Here is a 15,417-nt window from a genome sequence, read left to right as displayed (position 1 = left end):
CCAAAAATGCAGTTTGTTCAGCTCTTTTAAAACAGCCCTGAAAATTCACCTTTCAGGAGCCCAAAAAAGGATGTAATACCATGTTCTCCCACCAAACAGACAGGCTCTCCCAGACATTGTTGTACATTTGGTTTTGTTCTGCTTTTTTATTTCATGTTTTACTGCATGTTCTTTTTGGTGTTATTCCCCCTTTATTTTTGTGATGTTTTTTACTCTATGTCTATTAATTGAATAGAACCCCAACGGAAAAAAGACGCAAGATATTTTTTGGATGGACCTGTTGTTAAGTTAAAGTTAAAGTACCACTGAGGTGTGGTGAATCACCCTCTGCATTTGACCCATCCCCTTGTTCCACCCCCTGGGAGGTGAGGGGAGCAGTGAGTAGCAGCGGTGGCCGCGCTCGGGAATCATTCCGGTGATTTAAACCCAAATTCCAACCCTTGATGCTGAGTGCCGAGTAGGGAGGTAATGGGTCCCATTTTTATAGTCTTTGGTATGACTTGGCAGGGGTTTGAACTCACGACCGACCGATCTCAGGGCAGACACTCTAACCACAAGGCTGTTTTACATTTTTTTGCCTAATAAAATCAATCAATCAATCAATCAATCAATCAATCAATCAATCAATCAATCCACAATGTATAAAGTATAAAGTATAAAGTATGAAATACAGGCTGAAACCACTAATATCTATTACTTGTAAACAATGTAAATATCACATTTTACAATGACTCACTTTAATTGCCTATACTTAAACTTTAACCTAACTTAGACTAAAAACCCTCTTGGGGAAAAAAAAAATATATATATATATATATATATATATATACATAATTTTTTATCTCTGGAGCATGCACCTGTTTTGTTTACAAATGCTGTTAAAGTATTTCTGATCAACTTAGTCAAAAATTCCGTGTGACCAAGTAATTGTTTCACTTATAATTTGTCATGACCATGTCTTGTTTAGTTTTGTGTTTTTTTTCCCCTGTTTTGGGTTTACTTTCTGTTTTGTCCTCTTATGTTGGTCCTACTTCCTGTTTAGTTTGGGTTGTCGTGCAGTAGTTTCACCCCTGCTTCTGAGCGCCATTCTTATTACCTGCAGGTGATTAGCAATTATATGTTTCACCTGCTGCTAAGTATCTACTGAGGGCTTTAAAAGGCAGTGTGGAATGCTTGTTTGGAGTTATGAATGAACATGGTTAGTCGTACTCAGATCACTGCTAAGTATTTGTTTGCTATAAGCTCTTCCTAAAAGCATTTTTATTTCATGCTTTCCCTGTGCTTGTTTTGTGCATTTCCCGGCTGCACCTTCTTAATGTTTGTATTTGGACTTTTTTGGCATTAAATACTCTTCACCTGCATGCTGTCTCCTGCATTGTGGGGTCGCAACTACCGCTAATCCCATCCGGATGCCAAGAGTCCATTAAAAAACTAAATTAATTGCCAATTAAAATGAGCTTGTCCCCGGTAAACAAGGGCATGAGTTAAGCTGTCCTTTTATTGATTTCTACAATTAACAACTGGAATATAAATGTTTTAATTACTGGTGGAGATTTAAATACCGTAATTTCCGGACTATAAGCCGCACCTGACTATAAGCCGCACCAGCTAAATTTAGGGGAAAATACAGATTGCTCCATATATAAGCCGCACCTGACTATAAGCCGCAGGGTTTTGATGTGTAATTACCGTAGTATATAGGGGTTCCTGCTACCACGGAGGGGATTGTCGGGACAGAGATGACTGTTTGGGAACGCAAAGCGTCCCATTTATTAACAATAAATCTTTCAATCATTCAATCAAACTTTCACATCTTTGACATGGCGAACAGCATTCGTGCAGAGTACAAATAATACAACGGTGCAAAGTAATACAAAGTGCTCGCCTGTACGTTATCAAAATAACCAGCCTACCGGTATATGAAAAGTCTGTCTTTAATCATTGTGTCATCGTCTTCCTCCTGCGTACTAAAACCACCGAAATCCTCTTCGTCGGTGTCGGAGAAGAACAGGCCGTAAATAAGCCGCACCGTTGTATAAGTCGCAGGGACCAGAACGAGGGGAAAAAGTAGCGGCTTATAGTCCGGAAATAACGGTAGTTGTCACAAGTTTTGTAGTGCACTGTGTACAGTCAAACAATTAATATCTTTAATAGGATATGATACAATAGACGTATTTATCCCACAATGAGGAAATCATGAGGTTGCAGTGCATATTTTATATACAGCAAAGCATAAAACAGTGAAAACAAAGAAAAACATAATTACAAAAAATAATAAATCAAATGAATTGCTGAGGATTATCACAATCAAATACTCATTTTTAATCTACATTAATTATATTACATTTTGCATGAGCAAAGAGTCAAAAAAATTATTTATTCTACTGAATCATGATTCTTATTTGTAACGATTCTTATTCGATTAAAAACAATTAAAACTTGATTTAAGAAAAAAAAATGTTTTAATCTGTCCCGTTCGACCACTTTATTAAATGTTTGGGTATAATTTTATTAAACAAATCCAGTTTTTTTCGAAGTAACATAGAAATTTATCAGAGCTGTGAATTTAATTCATGGAAGAATGTAGTAAATCGTAGAACTGGCACCCAATGTTATTGAAAAAAGTATTGATTTTGAATCGAGAATCGCTTTGAATCAAGACTCGATTCTGAATTGAATCACTACCCCCAAGAATCGAATCAAATCGAATTGTGTGGTGCCCAAAGATTCACATCCATACATGCACAATGTGTACATACAAAACAAACATTTATCAACATTAATGCTGGCTTGTTCCTACTTTTGTGTTATTAATGTCCTATTTTAAGATGACAGTGCTTCAGTGAAAAGAGCACTCCTTCCCACTGAGTGTGCATAAAACATTTGACGTCAGTTGACTGTTCATTCATGTTTTGTTTGGACTCAAGTTTCCCAATGTGCTGTTTAGCTTATTACATATTGACTTGTTTTGTTCAGTTTTGTGACGCTAACACTACTAAGACAAACTGCCTTGTCAAGACGTTTCAGGGATTTTTAATCACTCTACGCAACACATTGAGTTGTTAAAAATATTTATCTGATTAATAATGATGATGGATTGATCTGCATTAAAGGGGTCATATTATGATATTTTTTCCACATTAAAAACATTTCCTTGTGTAACGTGTAATGGTGATTCTTAGGTCCAAATTTTGCATGGATTATGTTTTACAGACCATCTTCAAGCCGCATTCTGACCGCCTCTTCAGGATGCACAGTTTTGTGGGCGGTCTTATTTATGTGCCTCCACTTTGACTATTTCTTCACCCCGCCAGCCATGCTGTAGTTTTTAATACACTATTTGGTATTAGAAATGGCAACATTAGAGGATGCATGTGCACGTATGAGCTAGTCTGCCCCACAACAAGAGGAAAAAAAGAAGGAACTTATTGACTATGTCAGACTACAATGGCGGACGCGCGCAAAGCTCTTCTGGTAAACTTCTGACGTCACCAATTGGAAAAATGTCAAAAATTGGTCAAAATCCAAACAGCTAGTTCGGAGGAAAATTATTTTATAAATATCTCTTTAATGCCTCCATGGTTTGATTTCAACATTTTGGGACTTACGCAGATCCCAAATTGACAAAAACAAGGCAAGAAAATGTGTTTTTGCATTATAGGTCCCTAAATAGTTACTACATTTGACAGCCCTAATTTTTTGCACATAGACCTTATAGGAAGTGACCTATTTAATGACTTTCAAAAGCTGTGCAAATTATTTTGTGAGGGCAGAGAGTGCCATACACAAACTTTCTAAACAAATGGTATTTTACAAGAGCAGTGGGAGTCACCCTGACTTTACCAGCTGTTACTAACATTCATTTTCACAGGCCTAGAGAGAAACTTCAATGAGCTGAGACACAGAAACACATTCAATGCATATCTGAACTTAGTCTTTAGTGTAATCATGATCGATCATACTTTGCATTCAGATGCATTTGGATAATGTATGACTTAAGTGTTATTATGACAATGACAATAAAGGAATTGATTGATTGATTGATAAAAACGTGACGGAACACCTTTAATGTCTACAAGTGAAAAAAATAGCTTGGAAACATGTTAAACATGTTAGCTTGGTTTTATGTGTTTTTACACATACAATAAATGTACATTTATTACATTTCTGAGTCTCATTTGTAAATATTGTATTGTAGTCTTTGCATGCAGGTGTAATTCCACGACATTACATGGGAGTAGTGCATAGACTACGATGCCTTGAAGCTAGTCTAGTCCTACATTGCGCCCAAAAAACTGTTTATACTGTAAGTATTGTACTTTATTACATACCAGCTGTTTGATTGTAATGAGCATCTTAGTTGTATGCTCCATTATAATATTTGTAAGTGTTGAAATCGCCATGTAAAGTACATTTTGGCAAATTGAAACCATGTTTTTTTCTGTCAGGCAAACTTGATTTGTTGGCATTGAAAATTGCAACATTATCTTAAAGTTGGGCATGTAAAAAAATCATATTATTTTTGCCTAGCACTGCAGATGGGTGTGGTGTTGTCAAAACCACTGCAACTCCAAATACATATATGTAGGCAAACTGTCTTGTTGTGCTGCTTTGCAGATTTATGTGCGTTCAAAAGAATATAAATCTAATTGTATTGTTTTGGATGATTGTAGATGCCACCTCATCTTATATGACAATGGAGTGTGCTGCTTTACTGACAAATGCATGTACAGTACAGTCCACATTGTGCCACAGAAGTCACATAATTATACCATAAATACCAAGTTTGAAGTTGCTGTAGACTAGGATCGAGTGAGTGTTTCAACATTTCTCATTGCTGTTGTGCTGATAAAGCACACTTAAAGACACGGACTGCATTTGTTCCCTAATGCATGCTATATGCCATGGGAACATTGTGTACGTACGTGTGTACCATAAATACCAAGTTTCAAGTTGCTGTAGACTAGGATCGAGTGAGTGTTGCAACATTTCTCATTGCTGTTGTGCTGATAAAACACACTCAAAGACACGGACTGCATTTGTTCCCTAATGCATGCTATATGCCATGGGAACATTGTGTACGTACGTGTGATGTCTAGTACAATACAAGAAGTATAAGGACACTTTCATTTTTTGGACTAAGAATAGCATATAATATTATCTCAGTTGGTATTGAAATTCAATGAGTTGGTACGCTTGCAAGCAACTAAAATTATGCACACAGCAAACTGTAACCTGCTATCCAAAATAGGAGAAATATAACCTGAGGAAATATTTTTACTTGAAACATTTGTATGGACGTACAACACTTAAAACCTTTAGCACAGTGGTTCTCAAACTTTTTTCAGCAAGTACAACCTAAGAAAACAGGCTCTCCAAGTACCACCATAACATTAAAACACAGTAGCGTAGTTGGCCTAAATATTCATTAAAAACAAGGCAAAGGTTTTTTTAATGAGTATATTTAATATTTTGGCCACTGTAACATTACACACAGTTTGAATAGTAACACTGTTTGAATATTTAATTAAGTGATTACTTGGCGTACCACTAGATGGAGCCAGTGTACCACTAGTTTGCCACAGTTTGAGAATCACTGCTAGCGTATCACTATGTGTAATTCATTTATGGAATAGACTGAGAAAAAAAAGTCAAACAATATACAAATATGATCTATGTATTTTCAAAGTAAAAGGAGGAAGAATCCTGATGAACATATGAAAATGATTGATGAATGGAGACATAATCTATTATATCACATTACGTGAATTACAACTTACAGTATCTATTCATGTCAACTTTACTTATGTGTTTATTTTAGGGCTGTCAAAATGAATGAGTTAACTCATGTGATTAATGGTAAAAATATGTTTTGCATTAATCATGAACACACCGTGATTAATCATGTACTTTATTTTGACCGTACAAGCTCTTTTATCTCAAGCGCTATACGGTCAATGATCAGGTCAATGCATATGTCATTACAAAAATGAGCGAGGAGACTCCAACTGGTGTGCTTGCTGGCAAATTTCACTCCAAAATACAGCTTGAAAGAACTTCAGATAAAACCAAGTTTTGTGCAAAATAAATTACAGGCATTCTAGTAAAACGTTTAAAAACGTTCCTGTATGACATTCTGACAATAACATTGCATTTGTGTACAAATATTGGGGTCGTTTCTTAAGCTAATTTCATTTAGGCAAGCGAGTAATTACCTGTGATTAATCATGATTAATCCAAATTCCAAAATAAGTTTAATCTGAGTAAACAAATAATCATTTGACAGCCCTAGTTTATTTACTTATTTGGTTGTTTGTGTTACGGATTGAGTATAGGAAGTGGAAAAAATGTGTAGGATTAAAAAATATTTGCTTCTTCCTACTCCTTTTCAGACATGTTGAAAATGTAAAATTGTCAATATGTGATGCACTACATTGTAATCGTATGCATGATCAAACTACAAACGTTTGTAAATGAATACAATAACCAAAATAATCTTTACCAAGTGGGAAGAGGAATGACTTCATTGAGTAATATGATTATACTCATTGTGAACACAATACATGACTTGAGAATGGAATAGTAATAATCTCATTATTTCTTTTTAAGTATAGTACTTACCTTTTTCTTTGATGCCTCAGACTTTTTGGACATATTTCTTAGCTTTTTGTGCAAATGATTTAAAACCTGCAAGAAATGAAGGTATAATATGAGTGGCATATAGGGCTGCAGTTAGGGTTGTGCGATATACAGTCGTGGTCAAAAGTTTTGTTCCATTTTTGTTTCATCTGATATCACATGGACAAACATAAGACCTTCTGGAGGAAAGTTCTGTGGTCAGATGAAACAAAAATGGAGCTGTTTGGCCACAATACCCAACAATATGTTTGGAGGAGAAAAGGTGAGGCCTTTAATCCCAGGAACAACATTCCTACCGTCAAGCACGGTGGTGGTAGTATTATGCTCTGGGCCTGTTGTGCTGCCAACGGAACTGGTGCTTTACAGAGAGTAAATGGGACAATGTAAAAGTAGGATTACATCCAAATTATTCAGGACAACTTAAAATCATCAGCCCGGAGGTTGGGTCTTGGGCGCAGTTGGGTGTTCCAATAGGACAATTACCCCAAACACACGTCAAAAGTGGTAAAGGAATGGCTAAATCAGGCTAGAATTAAGCTTTTAGAATGGCCTTCCCAAAGTCCTGACTTTGGGAAGGCCAATGCTGAAGAAACAAGTCCATGTCAGAAAACCAACAAATTTAGCTGAACTGCACCAATTTTGTCAAGAGGAGTGGTCAAAAATTCAACCAGAAGCTTGCCAGAAGCTTGTGGATGGCTACCAAAAGCGCCTTATTGCAGTGAAACCTGCCAAGGGACATGTAACCAAATATTAACATTGCTGTATGTATACTTTTGACCCAGCAGATTTGGTCACATTTTCAGTAGACCCATAATAAATTCATTAAAGAACCAAACTTCATGAATGTTTTTTGTGACCAACAAGTATGTGCTCCAATCACTCTATCACAAAAAAATAAGAGTTGTAGAAAGTATTGGAAACTCAAGACAGCCATGACATTACTTTACAAGTGTATGTAAACTTTTGATCGCGACTGTATATGGTCGATACTACGATCGTTAGATTGATATTTTTTGCTATCACAAAATCTTTTGTAATTTTAATCATTGTTGACAAACTCAGGAACGACGTCTAAGGACATAAGACAGCAAAAACCGAAGGATTTAAATCAGAGCCAATATTCAGAAATAATTTGAATGTTTAACTTAATATTGTTACACCATCATGCTGCGTTTTTGTCTGATCATAATTGTGATCAAATTTGCAATCATTCAATGATCTTCAAGATTTTAAGTATAAGTTCCAGTATTGGTATGAACAATATTGCCCCTGTGAATACTTGGTATTGGATCGATACCCAAATGTATATTATCACTCAAAACTAATGTAAAGGCGCCAAATACAAAGGTGTTGATAGAACCACTTTAAAACAGAAAGTAACAAGATATTACCAGCACATTTGCAAGTAAAATATGTAAGGATACAAATTTAAAAAAAGATGTGCAGATCAATCAACCGATTTTCATGAAAAAAGTATGTGATCGCCATTGCCAATTAATGCATTTAATTGCCGATCACAACGTCGATCCCCTTTGACACTGTATTCATTTTTAGCGACATGGGTGACAGGCAGCTAACAATGTGTCTCCATACACAGTGTGCAGCCACTCCTCTAAAATACTATTAATATACTTCATTACTGCAAATAAACTGTATTTCTTTGTATTTTAAGTACCATTATCACTGGAAGAAAAAGCTAAATATGTTACACACAGAAGAAGAGAATAAGGAACTCGTTAAAATATTCTATTGATACTGTTAAAGTCACCATAAATATATTTAAAAATGTACAGTTAATACATGTGATTGGTATCGGTATTGGGATCGGTCAATCTCACTTATGGATGATTGGTGTCAGAATCTGCAGCATAAAACCCTAATCGAACATCCCTAAATAAATAAAAACGTTCGCCGTTCCCCGCCACACACACACACACACACACACTCACACACCACCAGCATGCTCATGTGCGCTCAATTGTAGCAGCTGTGTGTAAACTTTGTCTGCATATTTATGGTTCCAGGCACTCATCAATTTGTATTAGTTGCACTCATTAAACCAAGGGTGTCAAACTTGTTTTTATTCAGGGCCACATTACAATCATCGTTAACCTAAGAACATTAAATAATAATAATAATAATAATAATTAAATAACATTAAAATTATGTGGCGGACCACTTTAAATGACGTGACGGACCACATTAAATGATGTCGCAGACCACATTAAATGACGTGACGGACCACATTAATGATGTGGCAGACCACATTGAATGACATGGCGGACCTCGTTGAATGACAAGGCGGGCCACATTCAATGACGTGACTGACCACATTAAATGATCTGGCGGACCACATTAAATGATCTGGCGGACCACTTTAAATGATGTGGCGGACCACATTAAATGATGTAGCGGACCACGTTGAATGACAAGGCAGGCCACATTCAATGACGTAACTGACCACATTGAATGACAAGGCAGGCCACATTCAATGACGTAACTGACCACATTGAATGACAAGGCAGGCCACATTCAATGACGTGACTGACCACATTAAATGATGTGGCAGACCACATTAAATGACGTGACGGACCACATTAAATGATCTGGCGGACCACATTAAATGATGTGGCGGACCACATTAAATGATGTGGCAGACCACGTAAAATGATGTAGCGGACCACATTAAAATTATGTGGCGGACCACATTAATTGATGTGGCGGACCACTTTAAATGATGTGACGGACCACATTAAATGACGTGACGGACCACATTAAATGATGTGACGGACCACATTAATGATGTGGCAGACCACATTGAATGACATGGCGGACCTAGTTGAATGACAAGGCGGGCCACTTTCAATGACGTGACTGACCACATTAATTGATGTGGCGGACCACTTTAAATGACGTGACGGACCACATTAAATGATGTGGCAGACCACATTAAATGACGTGACGGACCACATTAATGATGTGGCAGACCACATTGAATGACATGGCGGACCTAGTTGAATGACAAGGCGGGCCACTTTCAATGACGTGACTGACCACATTAATTGATGTGGCGGACCACTTTAAATGACGTGACGGACCACATTAAATGATGTGGCAGACCACATTAAATGACGTGACGGACCACGTTAAATGACGTGACGGACCACATTAATGATGTGGCAGACCACATTGAATGACATGGCGGACCTAGTTGAATGACAAGGCGGGCCACTTTCAATGACGTGACTGACCACATTAAATGATCTGGCGGACCACATTGAATGACGTGGCGGAGCACATTGAATGACATGACAGACCACATTAAATGATGTGGCTGACCACTTTGAATGACATGGCGTGCCACATTAAATGATCTGGTGGACCACATTGGATGACATGGCGGGCCACATTCAATCATGTGACTGAAAACATTAAGTGATCTGGCGGACAACAGTAAATGACATGACGGACCACATTAAATGACGTGACGGACCACATTAAATGATGTGGCAGACCACATTGAATGACATGGCGGGCCACAATCAATGATCTGGTGGACCACATTGGATGACATGACAGACCACATTAAATGATGTGGCGGACCACGTTGAATGACAAGGCGGGCCATTTCAATGACATGACTGACCACATTAAATGATGTGGCGGACCACATTGAATGACATGGCGGGCCACATTCAATGATGTGACTGACCACATTAAATGATGTGGCAGACCAAGTTGAATGACAAGGCGGGCCACATTCAATGACGTGACTGACCACATTAAATGATGTTGCGGACCACGTTGAGAGACAAGGCAGGCCAGATTAAATGACGTGACTGACCACCTTAAATGATCTGGCGGACCACATTAAATGACAAGGCAGGCCACATTCAATGATGTGACTGACCACATTAAATGATGTGGCGGACCACGTTCAATGACAAGGCAAGCCACATAGAATGACGTGACTGACCCCTTAAAATGATGTGGCAGACCACATTGAATGACAAGGCAGGCCACATAGAATGACGTGACTGACCCCTTAAAACTGCTTCTCTCTTAAAGTCAGAAAGAAATTGGTGACAGCAACTATCTTGCCTGTAATTGATTATGGAGACGTGCTTTATTTTAGTGCTTCATCTAAATGCCTCCAGTCCTTGGACACTGTTTTTCATTCAGCACTAAGATTTGTTACTGGCTGTCGTAGTCTCACCCACCATTGTCAACTGTATATGAAGTCAGACTTATCTTCATTGAGTGCACGCAGATACACACATTGGCTGACTATCATTCATAAGGCTCTTTTAGGTTTAATACCTCCATACTTGTGTACTCTGTTACAAAGAAAAAGCAGCTCTTACGCATTACGTTCTAACAATTTGTATGTTTTAACTGTTCCTCATGTACGGACTGAATTTGGCAAAAGAGCTTTTGGCATTGCTGCCCCTATGGCATGGAATGCATTGCAGACGAAACTGAAACTTACAGAACTACTTCCATTTGGAGCCTTCCGTTCTGTCCTGAGGGACTAACAGCGAGAGACGTTTGCACAGTGCCTGTGTTTCTAAAGATGTAAATCTCTGTTGTTTTACAGTTCTCTTATGTATTTTAAAATGTATGTCTTAATGTATTATTTTTGAAACTGCTCTGTGACATGTGCTGTTGACCTCTTGGCCAGGTCACCCTTGTGAAAGAGATCTTGATCTCAATGGGTTTTCTTATCTGGTTAAATAAAGGTTCTAAACATGTGGCAGACCACGTTCAATGACAAGGCAGGCCACGTAGAATGACGTGACTGACCCCTTAAAATGATGTGGCGGACCACGTTGAATGACAAGGCAGGCCACATAGAATGACGTGACTGACCCCTTAAAATGATGTGGCGGACCAAGTTGAATGACAAGGCGGGCCACTTTAAATGACGTGACTGACCACATTAAATGATGTTGCGGACCATGTTGAATGACAAGGCAGGCCACTTTCAATGACGTGACTGACCACATTAAATGATGTGGTGGACCACAATGAATGACAAGGCAGGCCACATTCAATGATGTGACTGACCACATTAAACGATGTGGCGGACCACGTTGAATGACAAGGCGGGCCACATTCAATGACGTGACTGACCACATTAAATTATGTGGCGGACCACATTGAATGACAAGGCGGGCCACATTCAATGACGTAACTGACCACATTGAATGACAAGGCAGGCCAAGTTCAATGACGTGACTGACCACATTAAATGATGTTGCGGACCACATTGAATGACAAGGCAGGCCACATTCAATGATGTGACTGACCACTTTAAATGATGTGGCGGACCACGTTGAATGACAAGGCGGGCCACCTTCAATGATGTAACTGACCACATTTAATGACAAAGCAGGCCACTTTCAATGATGTGACTGACCACATTAAATGATGTGGCGGACTACATTGAATGACAAGGCAGGCCACATTAAATGATGTGACTGACCACATTAAATGATGTAGCGGACCACGTTGAATGACATGGCAGGCCACCTTCAATGACGTAACTGACCACATTGAATGACAACGCAGGCCACATTCAATGACTTGACTGACCACATTAAATGATGTTGCGGACCACATTGAATGACAAGGCAGGCCACATTCAATGATGTGACTGACCACATTAAATGATGTGGCGGACCACGTTGAATGACAAGGCAGGCCAAATTCAATGATGTGACTGACCACATTAAATGACGTGGCGGACCACATTGAATGACAAGGCGGGCCACATTCAATGACGTGACTGACCACATTAAATGATGTGGCGGACCACGTTGAATGACAAGGCGGGCCACCTTCAATGACGTGACTGACCACATTAAATGATGTGACGGACCACATTAAATGATGTGGCAGACCACATTGAATGACATGGCGGGCCACAATCAATGATCTGGTGGACCACATTGGATGACATGACAGACCACCTTAAATGATATGGCGGACCACATTGGATGACATGGCGAGCCACTTTAAATGGTCTGGTGGATCACATTGGATGACATGACTGACCACATTAAATGATGTGGCGGACCACATTGAATGACGTGGCGGGCCACCTTCAATGACATGACCTCTCCACATTAAATGACGTGGCGGACCACGTTGAATGACAAGGCCACCTTCAATGATGTGACTGACCACATTAAATTATGTGGCGGACCACGTTGAATGACAAGGCAGGCCACATTCAATGACGTGACTGACCACATTAAATGACGTGGCGGACCACGTTGAATGACAAGGCAGGCCACATTCAATTATGTGACTGACCACATTAAATGATGTGGCGGACCACGTTGAATGACAAGGCGGGCCACATTCAATGATGTGACTGACCACCTTAAATGATGTAGCGGACCACGTTGAATGACAAGGCAGGCCACATTCAATTATGTGACTGACCACATTAAATGATGTGGCGGACCACGTTGAATGACAAGGCGGGCCACATTCAATGATGTGACTGACCACCTTAAATGATGTAGCGGACCACATTGAATGACAAGGCAGGCCACCTTCAATGACGTAACTGACCACGTTGAATGACAAAGCGGGCCACAGTAAAATACGTGACTGACCACATTACATGATGTGACAGACCACTTTAAATGACGTGACGGTCCACATTAATTTATGTGGCGCACCACGTTGAAGGACTGGTGGGTCAAATGTAATGAAGATGCGGGTTACATTAAATGATGTGGCTGGCCACATCTGGCCCTTTGGCCTAGAGTTTGACACCTGTGCAGTAAACGATTAATCAAAGCAACAGAATATAAATTGAAGCTTTTTAATGCTCAAAAATGCCATTTAAATGAGTCTCCTCACCTTGGAGTAGCAGAAGGAGATGAGCAGCAGGGGCAGCACATAGCCAAAAACAAAGGTGCAAACCACGTAGACTTTCTTCTGGTTCTGATCCGGCCACACTTCCCAGCAAAATGTCAGATTTCCCCCGCCGTGGAAGATGTTCTGGTAGTACATGATGGGCGCCGCCATGGCCAGAGACAGCAGCCAGATGACCACCACGCCAACGAAGGCGTGCTTGGCCACCCTGATGGTGGACGACTTCCTGGAGTGGACGATGGCCACGTACCTGTCCACGGACATGGCCGACAGCGTGAAGATGCTGACCAGCATGGACACGGTGAAGAAGTAGTGGATGAACTTGCATATGAAGGCGCCGAGGACCCAGGTGGGCATCATGTAGATGGTGGACTGGAAGGGGATGCAGAAGACGAGGTAGGACAAGTCCGCAATGCTGAGGTTGAGGATGAAGATGTTGGTGGTGCTGCGCGGTTTCCCCGGTTTGCTCCTGGCCAGCACGGTGATGACCACGGAGTTCCCCAGCACGCCGAGCACGAAGATGAGCGCGAACACCAGCAGCGTGACCACATTATCCGTGCCGATGCCCAGTAAAAGTTTCCCGTCCTCCTCCGCTCGGCTGAAGTTCCACGGCTCTCCCACCAGCCAAAGCGACTCCTCCGTTAAATCCATGATTGACTTCGGACGAATCTGGAGAAGCGCCCGCGGTGTCAATTAGGACGTCTTCATAGTTCGACGCGGTCAAAGGCGCCGAAGATTTCCGAACTCCTTTTACGTATTCCTAAGAGTTACATTAAAAAAATAAATCTTCCACTTAAAGTGTGTCGTGTAATGCGTGGAGTCAAGTCTTCCTGAGCGCGCACCTGATGCGTCTATACGCACTGAACGCGCGCAAGCCCTCTGGCAGGCTTTCTGCGCGCGCACTTTCTCACACTCATGATAGCAGGGGCTGGTCTCAGCGCCACGTCACTAATTTGCATATTTCTTATACGGTATCTTAGATTCTAAGAAAAAAGTGTGCCGTGAAATACAGTCTGGTGTGCCGTGGGTGATTATCTAATTTCACCTAATTGGGTTAAAACTTTTTTTTTTTCAATCCAGTAATTATAGTCTGCAAATTATGTGTTGTTGTTGAGTGTCTGTACTGTCTAGAGCAGTGGTTCTTAACCTTGTTGGAGGTACCGAACCCCACCAGTTTCATATGCGCATTCACCTAACCCTTCTTTAGTGAAAAATAAAAAATAAAATTTTTCTTTCAAATCCAATACAAATGTATATGGGTTTTTTTTACTGGTGCAGAAAATGAACCGTGCATGAACATCACCTTGTTCAAAGAACAAAACCAAGACAGAGCATGAACTCAGACCAAATTACACACCTGCAAATCAGTGTGACTTCTGCTGTTGCCTTTGAGAGACCAGTTTAGATATGCGTGGCTTCACCTTGGCAAGTGCCACTCTCATGTTATTTTCACAGCAAGGTCTGTTCCTTTTCTTCGTTTTTATGTCCAGCACCCTCGAAAAGGATTGCTCGCAAAGACTGGGGGTATCCATAATTCGCCGATAGGGAGAAGTTTTTATTTACACGATGAGTCGGGTGTGTCTTGACCTCCGCGGCGGAGGCTCCGCCGAACCCCTGAGGCCGATTCACCGAACCCCTAGGGTTCGATCGAACCCAGGTTAAGAACCACTGGTCTAGAGCTCGGCGGAGTAACCGTGTAATACTCTTCCATATCAGTAGGTGGCAGCCGGTAGCTAATTGCTCTGTAGATGTCGGACACAGCGGGAGGCAGCTGCAGGTAAAAAGGTATCTAATGCTTAAACCAAAAATAAACAAAAGGTGAGTGCCCCTAAGAAAAGGCATTGAAGTTTAGGGAAGGTTATGCAGAACGAAACTAAAACTGAACTG

At 40.3% G+C, this 15,417-nt stretch overlaps 1 protein-coding gene across 1 annotated transcript in view; it reads right to left on the bottom strand.

Annotated features, from left to right (window-relative positions):
- galr1a (galanin receptor 1a) overlaps positions 1-14,385 on the bottom strand; it is a 41,537-nt gene extending 27,152 nt beyond the window's left edge. The window contains exons 1-2 of the mRNA XM_062063577.1: positions 13,516-14,385; positions 6,622-6,687 (exon numbers count right to left, since the gene is read on the bottom strand). Coding sequence (XP_061919561.1) covers positions 6,622-6,687; positions 13,516-14,181 — 732 coding nt within the window. The 5' untranslated portion in view covers positions 14,182-14,385. The remainder of the gene's footprint in view (positions 1-6,621; positions 6,688-13,515) is intronic.
- Between the last annotated feature and the right edge of the window lie 1,032 nt (positions 14,386-15,417).

Source organism: Entelurus aequoreus, linkage group LG11 (assembly GCF_033978785.1).
Source record: "Entelurus aequoreus isolate RoL-2023_Sb linkage group LG11, RoL_Eaeq_v1.1, whole genome shotgun sequence".
NCBI classification, from domain to species: domain Eukaryota; kingdom Metazoa; phylum Chordata; class Actinopteri; order Syngnathiformes; family Syngnathidae; genus Entelurus; species Entelurus aequoreus.
Note: the sequence above shows the minus strand (reverse complement) of the source record. Positions and strands in the feature narration are given on the sequence as shown.